The following is a 27,704-nucleotide window of genomic DNA, read 5'->3' as shown; positions in this document are numbered from 1 at the left end:
ATTTAAACGTAAATTATGCCAAAAGGTAGGCTTTTCAATGTCTTTGTAATAATTTTCCAATAAAGAAAGTGAACCAAACAGTCATTCGTTATTCGTGTTTTCTTCGTCATCTCTCATTTGTCAACATAAGTTTCTTGCATCAAATATACAATAATTATTCCGCATAGGCAATGCAATAATTGTGAAGCCTCAAAATTCGTACAACGCTTAAAATATCCGAATAAACATTTTCCCGCCATTTATGGTTACTGTTTTCGACCTAGATCAGTGGCGCCCCCAACGGTAATTTTTATATATTATTTTAATAAATATTATATTTATTATAATATTTGTAATATTATACGTAGAACTTGTTTTGTTTAAAAACTTTCCTCAAAATGCCAGATTATCAAACAATAAAATCGTGAAAAAAAATTAAAAAATTTTATTTTCATATAAACAATAGCGTTTAAACTTCAGGAAATGTAACTTCCACATTCATCTAAAAATAATGAATTTACAAAACAAAGACGATGCATTAAATTGCAATTTTACGAATTTATGAACCTTCATTCCGGGTAAATTGACGTTTAATGACAGTATTATTAATTCTTATGACCGAATGTTCTTCGCAAGCGAGACCAGCAGAGGAAATAATTTAATATCGCGTCGTAATATGTGTTGGTATCTCGAACTTTTTTTACAAAAAATGTAATTAAACTACAATTAGTGTGCCTATTTTTGTAACTAGCGTACAACATAGTTAAAAATAGGAAAAAAAGTTCTTGCAGGAGTAGTGATAGAAATTAAAAAGTTAAATTGGACTGTTCGCATGCTATGTACTCGTAGTCCCGATGAGACTGTTTTATTCAGAGCATGTCTGCATTGTCTCCTCAATATTGGAAAGGCAGGGGCGCTTGAATACTCTTCTACAAATTGCACTTGATGCAACAAGGAAAAAAAGAACGACATTCACAGTTTTAATGATGGAATAAACACAAGAGTCGCTCGTCGAAGGCCAGAAAAGAAACTATTATTAGGCAAACAGAAAATAAACAATTAAATAATTGTAGTAAAACCGTTAAATTTTAAACAACCAATAAAATTCCAAGATTTGCGATTTTAACCAGTGTTAAATTCTAACAGCCCGTTAAAAAAGTTACAGAATACGCGCTAAATTATGAGGGAAAATCGGTGCTTATCAGTTATTTTTTATCAATTTTTATTATTGAATAGGAAGGATTTAAAGCCCTCAGTTTTAATCAATTAATCATACGGAATGTTTGGAATGTTTTGTTGATTACATTTTACATTTGATCAAATTATTTAGAATTATTTATATTTCTTAACAATTTTCGTTTTGATATTCCTATTTCCTGTATTGTACTTGTACCAATAGATAACATAACATTTTTTTTTGAATTATTTAACAAATTTCATCTTAGACCTAAATTTACAGTCGAACTTTCTTCTAATTTTCATGACACCATTTTGATTTTTAATAATAATTTAATAATTTTTTACTTTTTCAAAAAAGAAATAGCTTCTAATAAATATTTAAATTTCATGTCCTATCATCCACATCACCAGAAAATGTCCATTATAAAAAAAATTGTTCATCCTATTAATACTACTCCTTATCCAGAATTTAAAGAGAAAAACCTAATTAAGTGTAGAGAGTTATTGTTAAATAACAGTTATCCTGCTGACTTGATAAACAAAGTAATTTTTCAAAAGTTTACCAAGAAAAAAAAACAAATTATTTATAATAATAATAATCAAAATTTAAATATTTATGTCAGTTTTCCTTTTGATGCCCATCTTAAATTTGAAATTGAATCCTTAACTAAAATGTAAACATTAAACCAGCTTGGAAACCTATTAATACTATGTATGATTTGTTATTTAGTAAAGTTAAAGACCAAAATGTAAAAAAATTAATGCCCAATATGGTCTATAAAATTGATTGTAATGATTGTAACAATTGCTATACAGGGTGATTCTTTTACGACCGAGGTTAGAGACTTTTTAACTTCTAATAGAGCAAGAACTTTAAGATTTTGTATAAAGTCTAAATCGACCATTTTCAGTGTAACTAAATTATTTTCAAAGTGGCTGATTTTCCAGAACTACGAGAAATTGGTGCCAACTTTGAAATTTTAAAGAGTAATTCAGCTCTCGAAACTGAGTAAAATGTACCCTCTATTCTAGTTGTTATTACTTATCTATCATAGTTTTTGACATATGTTAATTTTTTTGTTGAAGCCCTTAAACCTTATGCGATAAGTAAATATTTTTTTGCATTCAATAACCGAAAATATGAAGAGTTTTCTAAAATTTTCGAAATTGTTAACTGTCAAAATTCATGACTAGTATGGTTTTTTTAAAATGGTTTTCAAAAAACTATTATAACTCAGTTTTTTCAAATGGAATGACCTTATTTTCTCAACGGCAATCACAAGAACATCGATATTTATAGTTACTTTTATCAATACGTCCTATACCTATTTCTTACGTTTTTGAAAAAAATCACAAAAAACGGATTTTAGTTCATAATTTTCATAGTTAATCTAGTAGAACTTTGTAAAATGGTCAACAATTGTCAAATTTTAATATTTTATTTAGTTTTTAGCTGGTTCATTATCGAATAAGCTATAAAACAATATTATTTAATTATAGTAAAGTACATAAAGTACATTTCTTTTAATTAATAGCACAATTATATCGTATTTTTCAAAAGTTTACTTGACGAAAAATGAAAATAATAAGCCAAAATTTTGATTCTTTGCGATTATTTCAAAAACAGAAAGAGATAGATATAGAAGATATTAATAAAAATCTGAATAAAAATTAAGTTCTTTTGATTTCCTTAAAAAAAAATTATAATTATTTTTTAATCATCATTTTCAAAAAATCATAATAGCCTTGACAGTCGGCAGATGACAATCCTAAAGACTTGAGAAGATCCGTTGAATCTTTGGCTATCAAATGCAAAAAGAATTATTCACTTATTGTAAAGGTTTCACGAGGGGTGGGATATTTTATATGAACCCCCTGCAAATAAAAAAAATTGACATACGTCAAAAACTATGACAGATAAGTACTAACAACTAGGGTACGTTTTACTCAATTTCGAAAGCTAAATTAAAAAATGCAATAAAAATAGATAGTTATTATTTAAAATTTTAAAGTTGGCGCCAATTGCTCGTAATTCCAGAAATTTAGCTATTTTGAAAATAATTCAGTTAAATTGTGAATGGTCGATTTAGACTGTATACAAAATCTTAAAGCTCTAGCTATATTAGAAGTTAAAAAGTCTCTAAACCCGGCCCTAAAAGAAACAGCCTGTATAGTTAAAAATAGAATTAAACAACATAAATATCACTTGTCGAATGCCAATATAATACACTCAGGCTTGTTAAAGACTCTTTTCTTTTAATTATAACATCAATTTTTTACACAGTGAATGTCAATATTCAAACTAGTCTAGACAAAATAGTTAACAGTTATAAATAAAAAACGTTATTGTTAATAATTGTTTTATTTATTTACATTTTTTTTCGTTTTTATAATTTTAGTTAATGTTATTTTGTCCCTTTTACATGGTTTGTTGAATATACTGTTGTTTTACCATGTTTTTAGTTAGATTTGTATTGTTTTATTTTATTTATACAAGTTCTTGTATAAATACAGATTGGACTAAAAGTAACGCACAAAATTCATAACTTTGTTATTAGTCATTTTTAAAAAAAAACCTTTAACAGGTGGATTTTGTTTATCTAAATGCTACATTTTGACAAAAACACTACTCTGTGTACTACACTCAATAACTTTTCTAACTTTTATTATTTTTCTTTTTTTATTTTTTATTCTATATTTTAGATCTTCTTTTATATTCATCAGAAAGATAAAAATGTGTAATTCGGAAATAAAATTAACTAGACGCCCTCTGGTGATGACTTTTGAACTATGTCGAAAACAGTAAAGAAATTTTCGTAATGCCACATTTAACTGACATTTAATGAATTGTTCAACAATTTTGCGTGTATAGTGTTAATTACTTACAATAGAAAGAATTACTTTAAAAGTACGTGGTGGTAAATACTAGCGTTGACTTTGGTTCTATAGTTTTTCGTGGTATAAAGTGTTTATTGTTGGAACTTGAAAGTGGATAAAAAGTGAAAAATATTTAAATTTTGATTACAAAGTGTTATCAAACAGTTGTCTAATTAAAGATTATAAGTAATGGATCACAGCGAACACAAAGTTTGGCTCAAGAAACCAATAAATTAGTGAAGTGTTATGAATTTTAGGTTAGAATTTTCCACTGAAAAAATCATGAAATGCTGCGGTAAATCTACAAAACTACAATAAAGATTAACAACTGCTAATACATTTAAACGTAAATTATGCCAAAAGGTAGGCTTTTCAATGTCTTTGTAATAATTTTCCAATAAAGAAAGTGAACCAAACAGTCATTCGTTATTCGTGTTTTCTTCGTCATCTCTCATTTGTCAACATAAGTTTCTTGCATCAGAGATACAATAATCATTCTGCATAGGCAATGCAATAATTGTGAAGCCCCAAAATTCGTACAATGCTCAAAATATCCGAATAAACATTTTCCCGCCATTTATGGTTACTGTTTTCGACCTAGCTCAGTGGCGCCCCCAACGGTAATTTTACTTCCGAATCTAAAACACTAATAAAAATTGACAGTTGTCATTTAAAAAAATCGTTTAAAAACGAATGACGTCAAAAATGTCATTATGAAGTGTCAAAATGAAGCATTTAAAAAAATCGACCTGTTCGAGGATTTGTTGTACTTGGTGAGAAGATCATAATGTTTCCTCTTTAATCAACATTTAACATTATTTCTTCCTTCCACGAGTATGTTTTTCTTTTCATTCTCTTTTAATTGAAGAAAACGTAAATATTTTCAATTTACGATTACGATTAAAGTGGACTCTATTTTATTTATCACCTCTTTATTTATTAAAGTCCAGGAAGTTATCAGTTTTTACAGTAACTTTACCTCGTAGATATGGAAAAATAAATGAGCTTTTAGCGCATATTCCGGATTCTGCTGTGCATGAATCGCTCATAAAAATACATATTCAACTTTACTGGCTTCGCTAGCAAATGATGACATATAAAAGAAAGGTTTAGTGTTATCGTATTTTAATAAAACAGCGATAGAATTAAAAAAAACTCCACCAGTAAAATAAAACCGGCTGTTATTTCAAGAAATCGCTTTGTATTATGTCGCTGCTGAATCCATTCAAGTAGTTGTTGTTGACCCACCGCATTTAACGTTTCATTGTTAGCAATCGTCGTTAAATTTTGTAAAATGACACAATTACCCGCCTAATTAAACACAATTACATTAATTCTAAATCTACACGTGCATCGTGTAGCCATAAGCCAATAATAATAAAACAAGAATATATTCAAATTGTTCCGTGCGTGCACTGGGGTGACCCTAACTTAGCTTAGCGTGCATGTTTTCAATCTAAAATATTAAGTACTAACCTCCTTACAAAAAATTTTACATGCCTTATGCATTTTGGAGACTTATTTATTTGATGAGTCTTTGTTTGTGTGCTGTGTGAACACAAAGTCAACAAAAAATCAAAATAAACGAAACCACAACCGAATCGGAATTTTCACTTGTGTGCCAACCAAATCGACAAAGAAATTCTCAAATTAAAACATGTGCTTTCAGGCCCATCACCCAAATCTGGCCAAAAGCTCATGAATAAATTTTTTGCATGCGACCTAGTTTTGTTAATAAAAATTGAGGGCAATGAATTTTTCACGAAGGTGAAACTACTTAGCTCCAAAGACTTGTTACGATGCATAATTTAGTGGTAATTAATTTTCCAGCTTCAAATAAAAATAGTTTGTCACCTAATAAAAAAGCAATAAAGCTATCAACTAGGTGCTTCGAGAAAGTTTAGTTAATTGGAGGTAAAATTATTTAAAAACATGTAAACCACTGAGTAAAGTAAATAAAAACGCTAATAAACCTGTCATGCTTTCTTTGAGCAAAAGCAGGATATTTTATATTTAAATTCTTTTGAATTGGATTAAATGAGTTGAATGGTAGCCAACGTATCAAAATTTGAAATCAAACAGCTGTGACGGTTTTTTTTGTAAAATTTACTGAATGGAAGTTAATTAGAACAAAATATAGGGTTGTTTGAAACGTTCATAAAGATTTCAATGAGTTGTTTTCACCGTTTGATTCGTTATTCACTAAAAATATGAAAACTGTTTTCCGGAGCAATTCCAGGACGGAAACCGCCAAAACAATGCAAATGGAAGTTTTTAATTTGTACTTTAATTGAATTAAAGAAAATGTTTCACACAATCCTTTTAGTTTCAAGAGCAACAAAACTATTCAAGTGAGCGAAAATCATCAACGATTTAAAAAGGACAAGTAAAGAATTGAAAACCCATCTGCTCTTAATCACTAACGTTTCAGGCAGTTTATGTATATTTAGCCTTAATCTGGCTGAAACATCGATAAATTAGTGGTTTTTGTTTTGTTTCTATTTTTACAGAGTATCTCATTACTTTCTGTGTCCTCCAATATAAATAATGGACAAGAAATGACCTTCAAGATCTAATTACAAGAATTATTGTAATTATTGGAAGTATTTTGACAATTTGAACCTAATATTTCATTGATTTTTAAGCCATTTTTTATACTAAAACATTTCATGTGCCACCATTTCTGAAATGCTACTGTAGTTAGTATTAGGTATGTAACACGAGTAACACTGATTTGCAACGAAATCTTTTTTTTAATAAAAAAATTATGAATACCTATGATGACCTTTTGTTTTCATGTATGTACTATTTATTTTTGTGATTGTTTCTGATTTCGTAAAGTTCAATATTTGTTGTGTTTTGTTTTTACATTGACGCTATTTACGAGCGTATCTGTTTAAATCATATCTCGGAATAAAAAACTGAAAACTACCAAAACATCATCCGAGAATTTTTTCTTCTCAAAGCTCTGAAATATGCTACGTGCCTCTTAATTTTTTTTTAACTTTATTCCACTGAAGTCATTAGGTTGTTTTATTATTATTACACAAATACACATAAAGATTTGTTACAATGAGAAATGGTCAGAAGTATGCTAGCAGATTTTTTTTGATTGATAAAGAAAAAAACTACAAAATACAATACAATATATCACTGGTTAATAAGTTTCAATGATTCTAAGTTTTGTTGTAAATATTGTCACTTAGTTTCTGTGGTACATATTTTTTATTTATTACTACATATATTTCATTTCAAAAGCATTAGTAATCCTGCATAGTAAAAAGAAGAAGGAAAAAAATTATTTTTGTAGACTGTGTGATTTGCTTGTTTTTTTTAACCAAAGTTAAATCAAAACTTGTTTACATTATTAATCGACGAAATCATAATAACTTTGCAAAAAATATTGTTATTGTAACTTTGCTACAACTACAAAAATATGACAAACTCGTTAGGTCAAAGTAAATAAAACAAAAAAAACAACAAATCATCGCACTTTAGAAGCAATTTCTTGCTTGCATTCTACAAATACAGGGTCGCTAAAAAGTATGGATACAGTTAAATATTATAAATATTATAAAAACTATTCATCAAAACTTATTGAAATTTGGTGAATGCTTAAGAGTATATAAATTGTATCGTTTCAGATGTTTATTAAATTTCTATCTCCATTTGTTCTTCAACTTTTGAATTAATCAACAAAGGTCAAATTTATTTTTGCGAAAAGCATTTTTTTCTGAGTTCTATGGTATAACACATGCATGCCTTTATTTAATCGAAAAAAATTCGAAAATTTCAAGAAATGTAAAATTTTGTTAGTCTTGGAAATGTTGATTTTATCTATCGTTAACTCATTAACCAAAAAATAAGTAAAAGTTAAAAATAATTGGTAAAATAACACTTTTAAATGAAAAAGAACACGTTTTAATTAAGAAATTTTAAACACGGAATACTTGATTTTGATGATACAAAAGATGTTTAAACTGATTTCCACTAACTTCTTCGCTTTCTCTCTCTATGATAAACCGACATGAGAATTTTTTTTTGCTCAGTTTTACTTAAATGTACTATTACTAAACTAATTATTGCACCCAAGTTTAATTTTGGGCTAATATACACGTGACGGATATCGCTAATAAAATAACAGTATTTTTAAAACTAACTTAGTTTTACTATTCCAGAAAATTTTTGAATTTTAATTTCTTTACCTTTTAACAAAAGCAAAGGTGGGTATTGTTACATCACTGAATTCAGAAAAAAATGCCTTTTTAAAAATGATTAAATTTGACCCTTCGTGCCATTAAAAAAATCAAGTTAGCCTTGTATTTTCAAAATAAATAGCGATAAAAATTTTAAAAAGTTTTCAGATGATAAAATTTAGGCACTTTTAACAGTTTCCCAAATTTCAAGGTTCTTTGTTAAACCGATCCGAAAATATTTAACTGTATTCATACTTTTTAGCGACTCTGTATAGTGATTTATTGTAAATCCTTGAAAACACAGCACAACAATAGTTCGGATAATCCATATTTTTTGTTAATCTATTGATTCTAATTTTATTAAGCAACCATGTGTTCAATTAACTTTTTTCATAAATTTCTGTTTGTTCAATGTCTCAAATTTAATTTTTAACTTTTGGTGACCTCAAAATTTCTCAAAAATCCAACTTACATGAGCACAAAATTGCAGTGTTGCCATTTTTCATAGTTTGAACCGGATTTTCTGAATGTAGAAGGTAAATACTAGTAATGTAAAATAAGCACTTAATTGTAAAAAAAAATTGATAAAATTTTAATTGTGGGTAGGTCAGGTCAGGTCAGCTCATTCCAGTTCATTTTTTTCTACCACGTGATTTTTAAAATCTTTGATCTAAATATCCATGACAGTTACGTTAACTCAATGTCCATTACGAAAATTAGATTCCAACATAAGTTTTTTATGTTCTTCAGTGAACATTTTGGACATATTGACAGATTAAGCGATGCTTAAGTTATTTATGCAATTCGTTTCACTGCTGGCGACACTGCCATGGATAACTAGATCAAAATTTAAAAAAATCGCATGGTATAATATGTACAAAGGAAAGTTTTTAAAAAAAGGGAGTTATTTAAGTTTGTTGTAGTTTAAAATACCTTCTCAAAAATAGTAGCATATAAAAAAATAATAAACAAAAATTAAAGAATTTTGAAAAAAATACTACGTCAATAATAATGGCCTACTTATTTAAGCTCCAAAATTGGATTTTCCCTTTTCTTAAAGATTTAAAACCGAGCTTTCTATAAAAGATGGGCCTGCTAAAAATATATTTCTACTATGTGATACATATTTTTCTCTACATGTGTTTTTTTAAGTTTTTTGCAATTCATTATATTATTATATTATTCTTACGTCATTCTAAAATATTTGCACAAGACGTCATTTAGGCAGCAAAAATTATAAAATTTCGATTAATTAATATTTTATAGTTATTAATAATACGAGTACGAACAAACAAGCTTAAAGTTCGAGGGCTTTTGCGAAAGTTTGCTATGGGAAGCGTGTTTTAAAATACTGAAAACACGTTGCTATCGAAAACGTGTTTAAAAATAGTGTTTATAATCTAGGATTCAGGTATTAAAAAGAAATGTCGTCAAAAAAATATTTTTACTAATATTTTTATTTAAATCATATTAATTAGAAAAAATTGTGGATTATAAGCGCTTTAGGTGTAGAAAAATGTAGACTGTAGAAAAATCACATGTACATACCACAAAGAAACATATAAAGTGATTAACACAAATTTCTCCGTACTTATTAATTTTTGAAATAATAAAAAAAATACTTTTAGCACACTCAACTGTTTTAATCCAGAAAATATAGACTAAAAAATAGTTTTGCATTTAAATGTATGATTGTTTCAATTGCCTTCAAATTTCTTTTTTGGTATTTTTTTTAATTGTGGAGGTCTTTTCTTGTAGACAGTGTAATAATAAAGCGATGATGAAAAACGGGCCAAACTTCGTGCAAATAACAAAATAAATCTCAGTTTATGTTTGCTTGGACATCTCAGTATTTCCAGTTCCAAAGTACGTATAATTTATAAGATTGCGCACAACTTGTTCGCAAGTAATTTAATTTTTTGTTGAAATCGAATTAAATTCCTTTATGTCGACTTGGCTGGCACAAACACCTCGTCCGAAAGTTTCAATCTGATGCTTTCTGTGCTGTCGAGTTCGTCAGCTGGAGCTGCTGGTCAAACCCTTTAAGCGAACGTTCAAACAGCAGGTAGTGATGTCCAGATTAAATTTCCGACAACACTTGATGAATTTGGTGGCATCATCGACCATTTTCCGCGATACGATACCTTCTAAGGTGAACTCACCTGTGTTATAGGTACGAAAGTGGGGCTTTGGAAACATCACTACACGCTTTTGGTGTGAAGTGGAATACATTCTCCATGGCATCTTCCAGGTTTACATTCCTGTAACGCAGCACCAGCCTCAATTTCACCCTCATTTAACTGCCCCTTGTCTCGATTTTATACAAAATCAAAACGAACCAAATCACACACAAAATGAACGCAAAACACCCAAGTGTGGAACGAAAAGTAAATAAGTAAGTGTTATTTGCTGGTTGTTTTTGTTATTTAATGAACCACAGGCGCCGAGCCAGACAGAATAAGTGCATCGCAATTATTTCAAAAGCTGCGAAACCTCATAACAAGATTCTATAAAAAGGCACATCGTTTCCATCAGAATTTAACGCAAGTAAAGTACACTAGAACTAGTATTTAAGTGCACTAAAGTCTTTCCAGTCCACTTTTTACTGTCTCTTCGCGAAGAAGTAACAGTTGTAATCTATGCTTCTGTAAACAAGTGGTAGGTAGACAAGGAATTACACAATTTCATGCAACTTATTTCAAACTTAAGTCGCTAATGATCGGAAAATAAAAGCGCTACTAGCTGAAACAGTGCTTTAATGCATTATAAACATGCCATGAAATTTATGAGACGAATCGGTTACATACCTACCAGTGTTTATATTTATACTGGGATTGTACGTGAATTTTGGAACCAATTTACCTAATTTTATTTCGTTTCTTGAGTTTCTTACCTTTATTCGTTACAGAGGAAAATTTAAAACTACCTACCATATTTATGAGAGCTACTACAGGGTGATTGTAAAAAGCGCGAGAGCTAATTTAATTTCAATTTTAATTAGCATTTATTTGTTTAGTCACTAATCGTTAATAAAGGCACTTATTTACAAAAAAGATAAGATTTCGTTTACAATCTAAAAATATGCAGATGTGTGACCGTTTGTATCAGTTCTGGTTTTTAGTTTTTTGTTTTGTATCTTTTGTACATACAGTTTTTTTTATTTCTTTTGTACTGATTTTTTTTCAAATTTATAATATGATTTTAAGAATATGTGAAAATTTATACCAATTCAAAAAAAATGAATAGAATAATAATTAGAATCACGAATGCATTAAACTTTAAGAATAATATTGTATGTTAAATATTAAATTTTTGAATGAATGTTAAAAACTTTATGACCTTTGTTTTAGTCCAATTTTTAAAGGCATCTCGAACAAGTCGATTTTATTTTTGTAAATACAAACTACATTTTGACATAATTTTAAAATTTCATTAGTTTTTGAGAATAACGTCATCTATTTATAAAAAAACTAAGAGGTTATCTCTATCTTTCAAGTAAGTAGGTATAATGAAAATAATAAAAATAATAGTTTGTTATTTACGTCATAATAAGATATGAAAAAGCCGATTATGTTTAACGAGCATAATGTTTGCCAAAGCGAGTGAGCGCAGCAAACAAGTTTTGCAAATTACACCAATTGAACAATAATAGGCTTTTTATAACTTGTTATGTACCATATTTATCCTAATTCTTTCGTAAATTGAAAATCTACGTATTTCAAAAATTTTGGTTTATTTTTAAAAGAGCAAACAATTCAACTAGCCTCGAGTTACGTAACATGTGACAGTATATCACGTCAAAATTAGACATAAAATCTAGCATTTGGTAATAGAGTTAGGGAAAAAATAAAAAATAAAATAAACAAATCATCTTATTATTTTTGTTCTTGTCTTATTAAAAAGTGATTATTATTAATAAGAATAATCAAAATGATGTTTTTATTCACAGTAAATAACGTTTATAGTAATAACAGAAGAACAACACTTACAATGAATACGAAGTTAAAGTTTTTGAAAAAAAAATGGAAAAAAATTAAAAATGATACGAAATGATCTAATAATTTCTGTTCTTGTCATATTTAAGGAGTGATTCTAATTAATAAGAATAATAATAATAACGATCTACTTGTTTACGGTAAATAACTTTTTACAGTAATAACAAAAGAACAACACATACAACGTAATACGAAATTAAAAAAAAAATAGCTTTTCATATTTTTCAATAATTAGGATAACAACACTTGACATGAAAAGTAACACACAAAAATTAAAGAAAAAATATAAAAAAGCAAAAATAGAAAGAGTATAAAGTTACTATTTATAACTTCGTTATTTTATTTTATTTAATATAACTTTGTTATTGAGTGGATATGTTTTATTTATCAGAAAGATATAAAAGAATAAACTATCAAAGACAGTAAAAAAATTCAGTTGCTATTAAAATAATAAAATAACCTCAAGCTCTGAAATAATAACAAAATAGTTTAGCATTTATAAAAATAAAATCGATCTGTTCCACTACCTTACGGTCCTAAAAACTAAGAAGTGGTTCTTTTTTACAAAAAAGGGTTTTCTCAGAAAAAATTTGGAAACTAAAAATATTTTGAGAAAGCTAAAAAATTTAATCCCGATCAAAAAGTAGTAATTGTTACTTAGTTGCTATGCTAAAATTAAAGCCAATGCCCAAATATTTTGAGAAAACTTAAAATTTACTACGGCCCTAAGAAGTGACTGTCAATTTATTTCATTGTTACAGTTGGAAGTCCTTTAAGTAATAACCAAGAAGCTTTATTCTCAGTAAAAAATCAAAAATTTTTACAGATTTGATTAACAACCAGTCATTGTTAAAATATTTTGAGAAAAAAAATTAGAGATTATTCAGATAGAGATTGTGGGGTCACTGTTTTTCTTTTAGTCGAAGGCCTCTTTGGTAAACTTTGTTTTCATCAAAAATTAGACAAATTTTACGGATGATTTGTCTAAAAATAGTCGTGTAAAAACAAACCAATGCTGAAATATTTTGGGGAAAAAATGACTAAAAAAATCTGGCAATAGTTTTTTCAGGTTTTAGTCATTTTTTGGTTTTTCCAAAATATTTCAGCATTGGCTCTATCATTTTTTTTCTTATTGTTTTCTACAAAAAATTAAGAAAAATTTACGCATTTTCTCGAATAGTTTAAGAATATTATTCAGGTTTGTTTTCAGTTGTATTCACTATTTTTTTTACAATTTTACAGAAGGCCATTTGGAAGGTTTGTTTTCGCAACATTTCAGATGATTTGCCTAAAATAATTCGTCAAGAAATGAGGCAGTGCCAAAATATTTTAAGAAAAAAAGCCCTAGTAAGTGACAGTCAATTCATTTTTTCGTAGTCGAAGGCCTTTTCCATAAGCTTCCTTTTTTGTAAAAATTATGATAATTTTATGGACAATTCGCCTAAAAACGAAGCAATTCCAAAATAACTTCAGACGCCAAAAAATATGAAGACCTTATTATGAAGATTTTATTTGCACTCAGTTTTCCGCAAAAACAATAACATGAGGAGTCAAAATTGGTTTTTTGATAACACAATAAAATAATTATTGTAATTTACTATTATACATATTATTTTTACAACAGCCTGCACATTTCTTGTAAGCTATGGTAAAAAGAACTATGCTTTTCTACTCGTATGAAAAATCTAAATTCTTGGCACGTAAACGTAACTCTTGCTTTATTAACATTGCAGTGTCGACACACCTTGCAACACAATGTTACTACTGTTGAAGACTTCGAACAGAGGAAAAAAATCAATAAACTTTTTACTAAAAAAAAACACTCATCTGCATATTTTTAGATATAAGTATTCACTATTTACAGCTTTAAAATAGTAAATATATTGATAAACATTTATAAAAAAGTAAGCAAAACTAGAATCTCTATTTGTCTTGAATCAGTGGACTAGTATTTTAGAAATTTAATTTTTTTAAAAACAGATTAAGAAAAAATCAAGTATCAAGTTTTTGTTGGGTATCTTTTTTTTACTGCATTTAGAATGCATCTGGCGCCTTCAAAACTTTTCGTGATTGGAACATTATTGAAATTTTCCTGCAACGAGATGGAGAACGATACCAGCTGACACTAATACTCCATACTTGTATCAATGCAACAGAAAACGTCGATGTTTGAACAAAGCTCTTTTCACATATTCACTATTTCAAAGCCGAACTTGTGCTCAGATTAAATTAAAGTCAATGTTTACAGTATTAAAAAATAACATGATGCCTTATATTGTCTACCTGCGTGATCAGCGCCTATGATTAAAACGAGTGGCTAAATTTTGTTGAACGACATTTTTTGTAATCCGATTACATATGATTACAAAAGTATGTCAACTGCTTTTAAATTTAGGAAACCTTCACCGCAATCTATAAAATTTAATTTCGGCAAAGGTTTAGCCAATCGATATGAAATTAGAATTTGTAATTTTGCGTCCAAGTGAATCGTTAATTCCCACTTTAGAAAATCATTCAACAAAACGTCCACATTTTATCTAAGCTGTTTGTTTTTCTACTTAATCTACTGGAACAATAAACTGGCGAACATACAGCTAGTTTTCGCATGCAAGTGAAGGGTGTGACATGCAACTGGTTAAATGCTACAATGAAATGATAGCAGTAAATTTGCTCTTGCTCCTAGAACGCTTCACTCGAAGGAACTCTTTGTGCAATTATTGAATCGGTCGTTTTTGAAATTTTAATTCGAATTTTTCGTTTATTTAAAGCACAATTGCTAAGCTTAAGCTGGATGAGATAAGCATTTTTAATGAAGTAGGTATTAGAGAGAGCAATACTACCTTCGAGGTGCAAAAGCAACATTCGAATTCGCTAGGAATTTCATCAACTTTCTCAATTCTCCTCAGGGGATCAGATTTTTTGCTGTCAGCCTACAAGATAGATTGAAACACAAAGTAGCATAGCATAGAGCAGATATTTAAATTATTAACCTGATAAACAAGTTGATTTGTTTTGTACTATTTACATTATGTGCATTGAATTTCATTTGACCGAACATCACACTGATGGAAAATACTCTTGCATGTGATAGGTTACCACATCATTAACATGATTATTTACTGATAACGTCATGAAAATTAACTATCAATCAATGATTAGTACTTCATTCAAAATGTCGAAAAGTTGTATCGGTGCCAAATAATCACATTTCATTGAAAATACAAACTACAAGCAGCGCTTTTATATCGAATTGTTAAATAATAGATGTTGAAGAAACACAAAGCAAGTATTTACGGACGATAAATCATAAATAAATCAGTAAGATTATTTCAAACAGTAACGGAACTTATCGAGAAAGCATTATTATGATGTCATTTTCAACAATTATGCATCGATTCAGCGATGATTTAGTGACTACAAGTTGCAGCTAACGATATTTTTTATGCAAACCTTATCTAAGCTAGTGATAACCTAGATTTTAGATGACTATGTGTGCAATTGACGATGCACTATCAGAAAACTACGTTTTCATTTAGCAGTAAGATACTATCATAAGACAAAATTAGATGTAATAATTTTCTGACTCAGTATCTTTTGAAAATTTTTATGAGAACTTTTGTTGTTATGTAATTCATAATTTGGATTTTCATGTCCAAGGTTAGTCTGTTAAAAAAATTTTAATACTTTTTTTAATCAACGTTTACTATTAAATACTTTATTTCTTCCTCTACGCAAGTTGTTTCTACAATTTTACAATTACTTTATTATTAGAACAAAAATATTGATTAATTTAGGGTTGGTTTACAAAACATTTGATTGCAATCAAATTTTAATTCACAATTAACTTGATATTTTTATCAGTGCAATGTATATTGCAAATTAATTCTAAATGAAGTTTTTTTTTAATTTTTAAGAATACATAATTTTGTTGTTTCGCCAAAAGTTTCAAACAAAATTTGTTTCTTTCGTTAAATGTACGTTAGAACTGTTAATTATTATCTAGTTAAACATTTTCTGGGACTGGCACAATTTTTTTATGATTTATTTGCACAGGAACAGCATCTAATTTGCATATTTTGTTTTAAAATGGCATAATGAAAAATATTTTTTTTTAAATACTATCCAACTAGTAATAATACTTTAGTTTATTCTAGAAATGGTTACTATATGGAACTTTTATGTCACTTAAAGTAGTTTTTTTTTTAAAATGGCCAGTTGATAACTTTTTTTATAGTACTCTTGAAAAATGAAAGTACAATTGAACTTACGTTAACAATATCGTATATTATCTTGCAAAAATAAATAACACATGACACGACCTTGTGACTGATAGAAATTAGAACATTTCTAATTTTTAGAACATCTCTAATTTTTATATAAAGCAAAATTATGATTATACCTATAAGAGAAAGCTTTGTAATAGTACATATTATACAGGTAAAGAAAAGTTGGCATTATCTATCTGCTCGTCATTCACGGATAATGAACATCTGTATAAGTCCTAAACTACCTACTATTGTGCAGTCACTTAATACAACTTTATTAATTTGTTAATTTTTATTAAAAGGAATTTTAGAAAAAAATTGAAAAATTCTAATGCATGGAGAAAAAGATAAAATACAGTATTTAATAGCAAACGCTGAATACTCTATGATTGTTAGTTTTTAAATATTGAAATATACTTTTAGGTGACACACCTTGTATGTATACAGAGTGTTCCAGCGAGTTGGCAAAGTCTGTTGTTGACCATTAAATACTAAAATACTAAAAATAAATTTGAACAAACTTTAACAGTTTTAAATGTAACACTATATATTTTTTTTTCAGTTTTGGATGTAGCTTTTAATAAGAATAAGTTTAACCCGTTTTAAACTCAGTTTTATTAACAAAATTAGTAGTATATTCTTTTTAAAAATACATCAAAAGAAAAAGATAAAAAAGATAGATTGAGTCAGCTTAAAAAAAGAACAATTTTAGTGCTATCAAATTTTTTGGATAGTTGTAGTCAAGAAGTTAAAAATAAATCGTAAAAGTTGAATAATTTCAAATATTTAAATGAAACACCATATACAAAGTGGGTTTAAAGTAATGCATAAAATTCATATTTTTGTTATTGTAATTTTTCAAAAAAGGCAAAAAAATGTGTTATTAAGTTATTATCAATAAGTTTTTCAACTTTTTTACTTTATTTTATTTTTTTATACTTAGAGGTACCAGAAAGACAAAGAAATATACCTGCTATCAAAAACAAACGACAAAAATATCGGTTGCCATTTGAAAAAATTAAAAATTACGTCATTACTTAAAATCCAATGCCGCCATGGTGTCAAAATGTAGCTTTTAGAAAAATAAATCGACTTGTTCAAGACTTTTTTAAAAAATGACCCATAATAATTTTGTGAATTACTATAAACCAACCCTGTACACTATTTTTGAGTCTAAAAGGCTTTTAAATTGTCTTACTCACAATATTAAAAGTTAAGTGTTTCTTTCTGATTACACAAGCGATATTTCACTTTAAACATTAATAAAAAATGCCAACCATTGCTTCTTAGTCGAAAAGTAAATTATCAGCTAATAATTACATTCATGCTAATCTTAGGCCATTATCCGTCATATATTGCAGTAAAATAACTTATATTTTAATATAAACCCCAACAAATAATTCGTGGTTTTGAGAAAAACAATTTTTCATAATCTCTTGAAAGAATGGTAATTTAAAATATTTCAATAACTAAGCATAATTGACAAATAAACATGTTTAGGTACAAATCATCAGGATTAAAAACTACATACAGAATTTCAATAATACATAGGGTGATTCATTAAAAAAAACCTAAGTTTGTCATATCTGAAACATACAGTATATTTGAAAATATAAATTTTAAGTGCTGCAGGGAGTTCATATCTCTTGATTTCCAGCTAATGCTAAAGTTTGCAGCATTAGCTTTGTGCGTGTTTTAGTCACGTGCTAAAGTTATCTGTAAATTTTTTCTATCGCAGAAAAAGTACTCACAAAAATACACTCATTGTATTAAAAACTGGAGACTAAAATGACTCAGGGGTTCATACCTTGTTGTTTATGCAAGCTATGAATTTGAAGTTTTTTTTTAAACGATAGATCTTACAATAAGGCACATTCTAAAAATATTTTAATTTGTATACCGGCTGTTTCACTCTTTTAAGAATGATAAAGAAATGCTAAATTTTACGACAACGGCCTACTCGATTTTTTTTTCCGAAAAAATCTTCATTATTTTTTATTTTGCAAAAATCTTAAAAATTTTACAAATTAGACCCCACAAACCCTATATCCACAAAAAGCTCGTAAAAATGCCATTCAATATTGCAATAAAATATAGGGTGTTGTATTTAAAAAAATCGAGTTATTGCCACTTGTAGTTTGTCATTTTCAGAAAATCGTAGTAGGCGATGAAATATGACTCGGAGTTCGCTGTCATTGCAAAAGATGTGCAAAGCCTTAAGGAATTGAGCGAAAAGAAGTTGGTTAATTTATCTTAAATAATTCTGAAGTTATAAATTTATCTGTAGAAAAAACAAAGAGTGTAACAAAAATTTGGGGTTTCCATTAAAAAAAACAGAACTTACTTGGGCATTTTATTTTGGAACACGCTGTATACAAATTAAAATATTTTTAGAATAAGGGTCTTTCCCAACTCTTTGACACACTTCTGTATCTGTAGTAGATATATTATTACATTAATTTACATTAAACAAAAAATCAACATTTCTCAAAAAACTTACTAGGTAGAAAAAAATTTGATTTCTCACGAGTTCTGTTAGTGTTTCGAAATAATTCAACTGATTTACAAAACATTATCACTTTTGCACCAAGAGTTGAAATTTGTTGTATAATAGGCACATGTTACTGATTAGAAGTTGTAGCGTAATTAACTGTAGAGTGATTAGTAAAGGACTTATTAGTGAACCAGTTGTGATGTTTGTCCAATGTAGGATGAAACATTAAAAAGAATTTGGTTAATAAGCCAGTCCAATGATGAATTATGCACAGCATATCAGCAATGACTGCCAAAATGATGTAAATTGGGCCAAACCACATTAACCGTCCTATAATACGCTTGTACAAACATGTTTGCTTAAAATCTGGCAGCACATAATACGACAGCTGAAGCGATACAACAAAGCCTTTAGATTTTAAGCAATATGGTCCAAACCAGCCTTCATAATTTCGAAAGTCTCTTTCGGTTAGTCGGTGAGAGAATGTGAAAGAGTGTCTTACCCCTGGCGAAATGTATCCCCTTGGAGTGCTAGCCAGAAGCTGCGTTTCGTCCTGAGCGAGTGGCGCAAGGGGGCCCATCTGCTGCAGCTGCTGCTCCTCGGGGGGCGCCAGCTCGAGCAGCCTCCGCTGCGACAGGGGCGAGGCGGGCAGCGGAGGCCCTTCGCCGGTCGGAAGACAAGGAGTTGCGGAAGAATTGCTGCGTCGATGTCTGTTTGGGAAATGATCGAAGTTGCGATAGCAGCCGGTGCCGGTCTGGGCCGGGTTTCGTCCGCTGGCCGATTCCCCTTCAGTGCTGTTGCCGTCGGCGTGAGACATATTGTGGCCTGGCGGTCAGGAAGAGGTCAGGAACAACAGTCCGGGTGCGCTTGACAATGTTCAGCACAACTCAACACAAAACGATGAAAAGCAGTTAAGAACGGATTCGGATTGATTAACCTACGGCCGATCGACAAGGTGCACTACATTCAATGAAACTGAACACAAGCGTGAACATGCTTTAATGTTCCCCGGGTCTCGAGACGCTTTTAACACGTTTTATGAGTGTCTGCGATTGTCTTCGTTTCCACCAATCAGGGCGCACTTGTCACCTGGGGAAGAGGACAGCGTCTTAACGCGGTGCAAAGCAAGAGGGTCCAGGAAGCTTAGAGACATTTACAAGACACCGGGAGAAAACTAAAAATGGTTTATGAACAACATATGATCATGAACCCCCGAAAAATCAACAATGAGTGGTTAAATCAATTCAAAGTTCTACCTCACAATCAAAGTAAACAAAAATTTTCAAACATTTTGAAAATGGTTATATTCTACCCTAATACACATATTTCTATAGCAAAATCAAGAATGGATTAAAAAAGTTGGCTGAACTCACAACACAGCTAAGGGTCCTACGTTCAAATAAATATAAATATTTTTTTGTTCTGCTGTTAAATCCCACTTGGACCAGTTTTCTTAGGTTTATGGAACTATTTACTACACAGAATATGTTACAACTAATTGATAATAAACAACTTAGAATAGGTCAAAATTGGGGTAAGATTTATTTCCAGTGAATTTTTTTTTTAAATCACTTATACTTATGTTACACAATTTGGTTAAAACTGGAAAAAAAAGTTTTTATAGTTTTCTTTTTGTATTATTTAAAAAGAATTTTGGAGCTTTTTTCGGAAAAAAACATACTACTTTAAATAGACAAATTCAAATAAATAAAAAATTTAAAAACCATATCCTTTTTTTAATTGGCTAGATGTTAGTAAATAAAATTCACTCCCAATTAATAATAATAATAATAATAATAATAATAATAGTTTTTTATTTCGCAAGTAATTTGTACAGGCGAAGCCTAGCCAACAGGCTATTCAACAAACCTAAGTACACACAAAGTTCAATCAAAATTCATACAAGAGAAAGAAATAATGACAGTGAAGAGTGAAAGAGAGAGTACTTTATCAAAAAATAATAAAGGTATTTTAACACTAACAAGTTTTTCTTTCCAGTAATTTGGAGATGACGTCAGTAAAACTTTGTGGGTAAATACAGAAATATGTATTTTGAATTTTTTGGAGACGGTTACAACTAGAAATATCTAGACATGGAAAATACACAGTTAAACAATAATTGAAAACAGAAAGTATAAAAGATTTAACAAGTTTTTTACGTTGTTTAAAATTAATTATGTTTATATTTGAATAGAGTAGTCTAAGAGACAAATAAATGTTTCGTACTAAAAGTGCAGTATTGCTCACAAATCTAATTTCTTCAAGGATAAGACCTAAACATTGATTTCACTAACCATGTTTAATGTTTGCGTATTAATTTTAACTTTAAATGCATTTTTAACTAGCTGTAACTCTTTTTTGGGGGCAAAACATTTAACTTTGCATTTGCTTAGATTTAGTTTAAAGTTATGTCCAAGTTATTGCAGGCATTGTTATGTTTGATAAATGATAATTTAAAAGATATAGAAACCTGGGTATCATCTGCAAAACCAGTTTAAAGATGTTAGTAAATTATATATACAATTTAATTTAAAAGCTTCCTTTTCCTTTTCTTTTTTTACGGGAAAACTTTCGAATATATGATCAAGATTATTTGAAAAATGGTGGATGCGCCGGGTTAGCCAACTAATTCGAAGTATTTTTTTCTTGCAAAATAATGAATGCAAAATATATGTCGCAGTTATTTGATAAAATCAGCTAGATTTATTTTTGTTAAATTACTGTAATTATTTCTGGAATTATCTGAAAGTTAATAGAACTAATGTTTGGTTATTTATTTTAAATTTAAATGTATTTTTAACTAGCTGTAACTCTTTTTTGGAGGCAAAACGTTTACCTAAGCATTTGCGTAGATTTAGTTTAAAGTTATGTCCAAGTTATTGCAGGCATTGTTTATGTTTGATAAATGATAATTTAAAAGATATAGAAACTTGGGTATCATCTGTAAAACCAGTTTAAAGATGTTAGTAAATTATATCTACAATTTAATTTAAAAGCTTCCTTTTCCTTTTCTTTTTTACGGCAAAACTTTCGAATATATGATAAAGACTATTTGAAAAATGGTGGATGCGCCGGGTTAGCCAACTAATTCGAAGTATTTTTTTCTTGCAAAATAATGAATGCAAAATATATGTTGCAGTTATTTGATAAAATCAACTAGATGTATTTTTGTTAAATTACTGTAATTATTTCTGGAATTATCTGAAAGTTATTAGAACTAATGTTTGGTTATTTATTTTAACTTTTAATGTATTTTTAACTAGCTGTAACTCTTTTTTGGAGGCAAAAAGTTTACCTATGCATTTGCGTAGATTTAGTTTAAAGTTATGTCCAAGTTATTGCAGGCATTGTTTATGTTTGATAAATGATAATTTAAAAGATATAGAAACTTGGGTATCATCTGTAAAACCAGTTTAAAGATGTTAGTAAATTATATCTACAATTTAATTTAAAAGCTTCCTTTTCCTTTTCTTTTTTACGGCAAAACTTTCGAATATATGATAAAGACTATTTGAAAAATGGTGGATGCGCCGGGTTAGCCAACTAATTCGAAGTATTTTTTTCTTGCAAAATAATGAATGCAAAATATATGTCGCAGTTATTTGATAAAATCAGCTAGATTTATTTTTGTTAAATTACTGTAATTATTTCTGGAATTATCTGAAATTTAATAGAACTAATGTTTGGTTATTTATTTTAACTTTAAATGTATTTTTAACTAGCTGTAACTCTCTTTTGGAGGCAAAACGTTTACCTATGCATTTGCGTAGATTTAGTTTAAAGTTATGTCCAAGTTATTGCAGGCGTTGTTATGTTTGATAAATGATAATTTAAAAGATATATAAACCTGGGTATCATCTGCAAAACCAGTTTAAAGATGTTAGCAAATTATATATACAATTTAATTTAAAAGCTTCCTTTTCCTTTTCTTTTTTTACGGGAAAACTTTTGAATATATGGTCAAGACTATTTGAAAAATGGTGGATGCGCCGGGTTAGCCAACTAATTCGAAGTATTTTTTTCTTGCAAAATAATGAATGCAAAATATATGTCGCAGTTATTTGATAAAATCAACTAGATTTATTTTTGTTAAATTACTGTAATTATTTCTGGAATTATCTGAAAGTTATTAGAACTAATGTTTGGTTATTTATTTTAACTTTAAATGTATTTTTAACTAGCTGTAACTCTTTTTTGGGGGCAAAACATTTAACTTTGCATTTGCTTAGATTTAGTTTAAAGTTATGTCCAAGTTATTGCAGGCATTGTTACGTTTGATAAATGATAATGTAAAAGATATAGAAACCTGGGTATCATCTGCAAAACCAGTTTAAAGATGTTAGTAAATTATATATACAATTTAATTTAAAAGCTTCCTTTTCCTTTTCTTTTTTTACGGGAAAACTTTCGAATATATGATCAAGATTATTTGAAAAATGGTGGATGCGCCGGGTTAGCCAACTAATTCGAAGTATTTTTTTCTTGCAAAATAATGAATGCAAAATATATGTCGCAGTTATTTGATAAAATCAGCTAGATTTATTTTTGTTAAATTACTGTAATTATTTCTGGAATTATCTGAAAGTTAATAGAACTAATGTTTGGTTATTTATTTTAAATTTAAATGTATTTTTAACTAGCTGTAACTCTTTTTTGGAGGCAAAACGTTTACCTAAGCATTTGCGTAGATTTAGTTTAAAGTTATGTCCAAGTTATTGCAGGCATTGTTTATGTTTGATAAATGATAATTTAAAAGATATAGAAACTTGGGTATCATCTGTAAAACCAGTTTAAAGATGTTAGTAAATTATATCTACAATTTAATTTAAAAGCTTCCTTTTCCTTTTCTTTTTTACGGCAAAACTTTCGAATATATGATAAAGACTATTTGAAAAATGGTGGATGCGCCGGGTTAGCCAACTAATTCGAAGTATTTTTTTCTTGCAAAATAATGAATGCAAAATATATGTCGCAGTTATTTGATAAAATCAGCTAGATTTATTTTTGTTAAATTACTGTAATTATTTCTGGAATTATCTGAAATTTAATAGAACTAATGTTTGGTTATTTATTTTAACTTTAAATGTATTTTTAACTAGCTGTAACTCTCTTTTGGAGGCAAAACGTTTACCTATGCATTTGCGTAGATTTAGTTTAAAGTTATGTCCAAGTTATTGCAGGCGTTGTTATGTTTGATAAATGATAATTTAAAAGATATATAAACCTGGGTATCATCTGCAAAACCAGTTTAAAGATGTTAGCAAATTATATATACAATTTAATTTAAAAGCTTCCTTTTCCTTTTCTTTTTTTACGGGAAAACTTTTGAATATATGGTCAAGACTATTTGAAAAATGGTGGATGCGCCGGGTTAGCCAACTAATTCGAAGTATTTTTTTCTTGCAAAATAATGAATGCAAAATATATGTCGCAGTTATTTGATAAAATCAACTAGATTTATTTTTGTTAAATTACTGTAATTATTTCTGGAATTATCTGAAAGTTATTAGAACTAATGTTTGGTTATTTATTTTAACTTTAAATGTATTTTTAACTAGCTGTAACTCTTTTTTGGGGGCAAAACATTTAACTTTGCATTTGCTTAGATTTAGTTTAAAGTTATGTCCAAGTTATTGCAGGCATTGTTACGTTTGATAAATGATAATGTAAAAGATATAGAAACCTGGGTATCATCTGCAAAACCAGTTTAAAGATGTTAGTAAATTATATATACAATTTAATTTAAAAGCTTCCTTTTCCTTTTCTTTTTTTACGGGAAAACTTTCGAATATATGATCAAGATTATTTGAAAAATGGTGGATGCGCCGGGTTAGCCAACTAATTCGAAGTATTTTTTCTTGCAAAATAATGAATGCAAAATATATGTCGCAGTTACTTGATAAAATCAGCTAGATTTATTTTTGTTAAATTACTGTAATTATTTCTGGAATTATCTGAAATTTATTAGAACTAATGTTTGGTTATTTATTTTAACTTTAAATGTATTTTTAACTAGCTGTAACTCTTTTTTGAGGCAAAACGTTTACCTATGCATTTGCGTAGATTTAGTTTAAAGTTATGTCCAAGTTATTGCAGGCATTGTTTATGTTTGATAAATGATAATTTAAAAGATATAGAAACCTGGGTATCATCTGCAAAACCAGTTTAAAGATGTTAGTAAATTATATATACAATTTAATTTAAAAGCTTCCTTTTCCTTTTCTTTTTTTACGGGAAAACTTTCGAATATATGGTCAAGACTATTTGAAAAATGGTGGATGCGCTGGGTTATCCAACTAATTCGAAGTATTTTTTTCTTGCAAAATAATGAATGCAAAATATATGTCGCAGTTATTTGATAAAATTAACTAGATTTATTTTTGTTAAATTACTGTAATTATTTCTGGAATTATCTGAAAGTTATTAGAACTAATGTTTGGTTATTTATTTTAACTTTAAATGTATTTTTAACTAGCTGTAACTCTTTTTTGGAGGCAAGACGTTTACCTATGCATTTGCGTAGATTTAGTTTAAAGTTATGTCCAAGTTATTGCAGGCATTGTTATGTTTGATAAATGATAATTTAAAAGATATAGAAACCTGGGTATCATCTGCAAAACCAGTTTAAAGATGTTAGTAAATTATATATATACAATTTAATTTAAAAGCTTCCTTTTCCTTTTCTTTTTTTACGGGAAAACTTTCGAATATATGGTCAAGACTATTTGAAAAATGGTGGATGCGCCGGGTTAGCCAACTAATTCGAAGTATTTTTTTCTTGCAAAATAATGAATGCAAAATATATGTCGCAGTTATTTGATAAAATGAGCTAGATTTATTTTTGTTAAATTACTGTAATTATTTCTGGAATTATCTGAAAGTTATTAGAACTAATGTTTGGTTATTTATTTTAACTTTAAATGTATTTTTAACTAGCTGTAACTCTTTTTTGGAGGCAAAACGTTTACCTATGCATTTGCGTAGATTTAGTTTAAAGTTATGTCCAAGTTATTGCAGGCATTGTTTATGTTTGATAAATGATAATTTAAAAGATATAGAAACTTGGGTATTATCTGCAAAACCAGTTTAAAGATGTTAGTAAATTACATCTACAATTTAATTTAAAAGCTCCCTTTTCCTTTTCTTTTTTTACGGGAAAACTTTCGAATATATGATCAAGACTATTTGAAAAATGGTGGTTGCGCCGGGTTAGCCAACTAAGTATTTTTTTTCTTACAAAATAATGAATGCAAAACATATGTCGCAGTCACTTCATGAAATCAGCTAGGTGTATTTTTAAAATTACTGTAATTATTTCTGGAAATATCCGAAATTTCTTAGAACTATCGGAATTAATTTGAAATAAATGGAAATTGCTGTGGATTTTTATCCGAGATTTCTTAGAACTATCGGAATTAATTTGGAATAAATGGAAATTGCTCTAGATTTTTCAAAATACTGGAATTTTGTTTTTTATGGGAGGGGGGAGATTATTAATATTTATATTTAATGTATCTTGTCACAAAAGAGTTTTTGAGAGAGGGATAATCACCTAAATCAAAGTAATTCATATTGGATTGTAAAATTTAGATAGTATGCTATTTAGGCGATAATATAAAATGTTGACGTACTACAGATGTTGAATATTTTTTGAAGAGTATTTTTCTAGTTTTTGGTAGTTTACAAAATGGAAATACGTAAGTGGATTTATTTGTATTATTTATTTATCATTATAACTTTTGATGTCCCGTCCGTTATCGCAAACACAAAACGTTGTTCTTATTTCTTACTTTGTTAAACAAAACCAAGAATTTTCAATTTCCATTGTCTGGTTTTAATATTTTTAAAGTCTTTAACAATTAAAACCTGCCTGAATATTTTTTTAATTCTTTTCACACACAATTTTTTTGTCCCGTCCGTCGTAGTTTCAAAAGTTGATGGAAAGGCAATGAACCTTTTAAATTAACAGAACTTTATAATGATTGTTCAACGATGTAAATGTGAGATATTTTCTTTTCTTTTTTCTGTTCGTATTTCAAATTTTGAAATGGCGCTTATTGTAGGTTTGCAAAAAATTTGACTGGAATAAAGAAAAACTACTGATATTGTTAATGAAAAAATTTAATGAAATCTAAAAATTTGTGAAGTGTCGCGTCCGTTAAAAAAGAATGGCTGAATTACTAAAATGGCCTTTTCTTATTTCGTGGAGCACTTTAGTGCACATTTTCAAATTGAGCTTTCTTACAAAAACGCAATTTATCGGTTTTTTTTCAGGCCACAGCAATAAATTGATTTGCACAGATTCTTTCAGTTTATTTGTTGCTTTTGTGTATTTGAAGAGATAGGTGTCTTCAATTTTGAAGCATTTTTTTTTCGTATTGGTATTAATAATGTTGTTGCTTGTTCCACAGATACGAGTAGAGGTAGTACACCTTTAATCTACAAATGGTTCCTATGGTAGATTATTTAATGTAGTTACTTTTTTTAGAATAAAGTAGCCATTTGGTGATTTTTTATTCTATCGGTGAAAAAAATTTAACAAAATTTTTTGAACCCATGCCGTATTTTTTTTTCATCGAACGTAAGAAAAAGGAAGTAACAAGGTCACACACTGTGTTAGTGTTAGTTAATAAATAATAATAATTATAGACAAAATTGACCATTTTTTTCTTTGAACGTAAAGTTTTTTTTTACCTGTTAATGATTTTAATAAAATTAT

The 27,704-nt window shown here is 28.5% G+C and overlaps 1 protein-coding gene across 4 annotated transcripts in view; it reads right to left on the bottom strand.

Moving 5' to 3' along the window:
- The window catches only part of Shab (Shaker cognate b), a 200,206-nt gene that overhangs the window by 35,815 nt on the left and 136,687 nt on the right, over positions 1 to 27,704 (bottom strand). For 3 of the 4 annotated variants that reach the window (XM_064359909.1, XM_064359908.1, XM_064359910.1), the window contains 2 exons: positions 19,488 to 19,810; positions 15,067 to 15,156 (listed from right to left, as the gene is read on the bottom strand). In XM_064359909.1, coding sequence (XP_064215979.1) covers positions 15,067 to 15,156; positions 19,488 to 19,810 — 413 coding nt within the window. The remainder of the gene's footprint in view (positions 1 to 15,066; positions 15,157 to 19,487; positions 19,811 to 27,704) is intronic. The other variant, XM_064359911.1, reaches the window with a different exon arrangement.

The sequence above is a fragment of the Tribolium castaneum genome, chromosome 1 (assembly GCF_031307605.1).
Source record: "Tribolium castaneum strain GA2 chromosome 1, icTriCast1.1, whole genome shotgun sequence".
Classification (NCBI taxonomy): Eukaryota; Metazoa; Arthropoda; class Insecta; order Coleoptera; family Tenebrionidae; genus Tribolium; species Tribolium castaneum.
The sequence above is the reverse complement of the archived record's forward strand: the minus strand, read 5'-3'. Positions and strand labels throughout refer to the sequence as shown.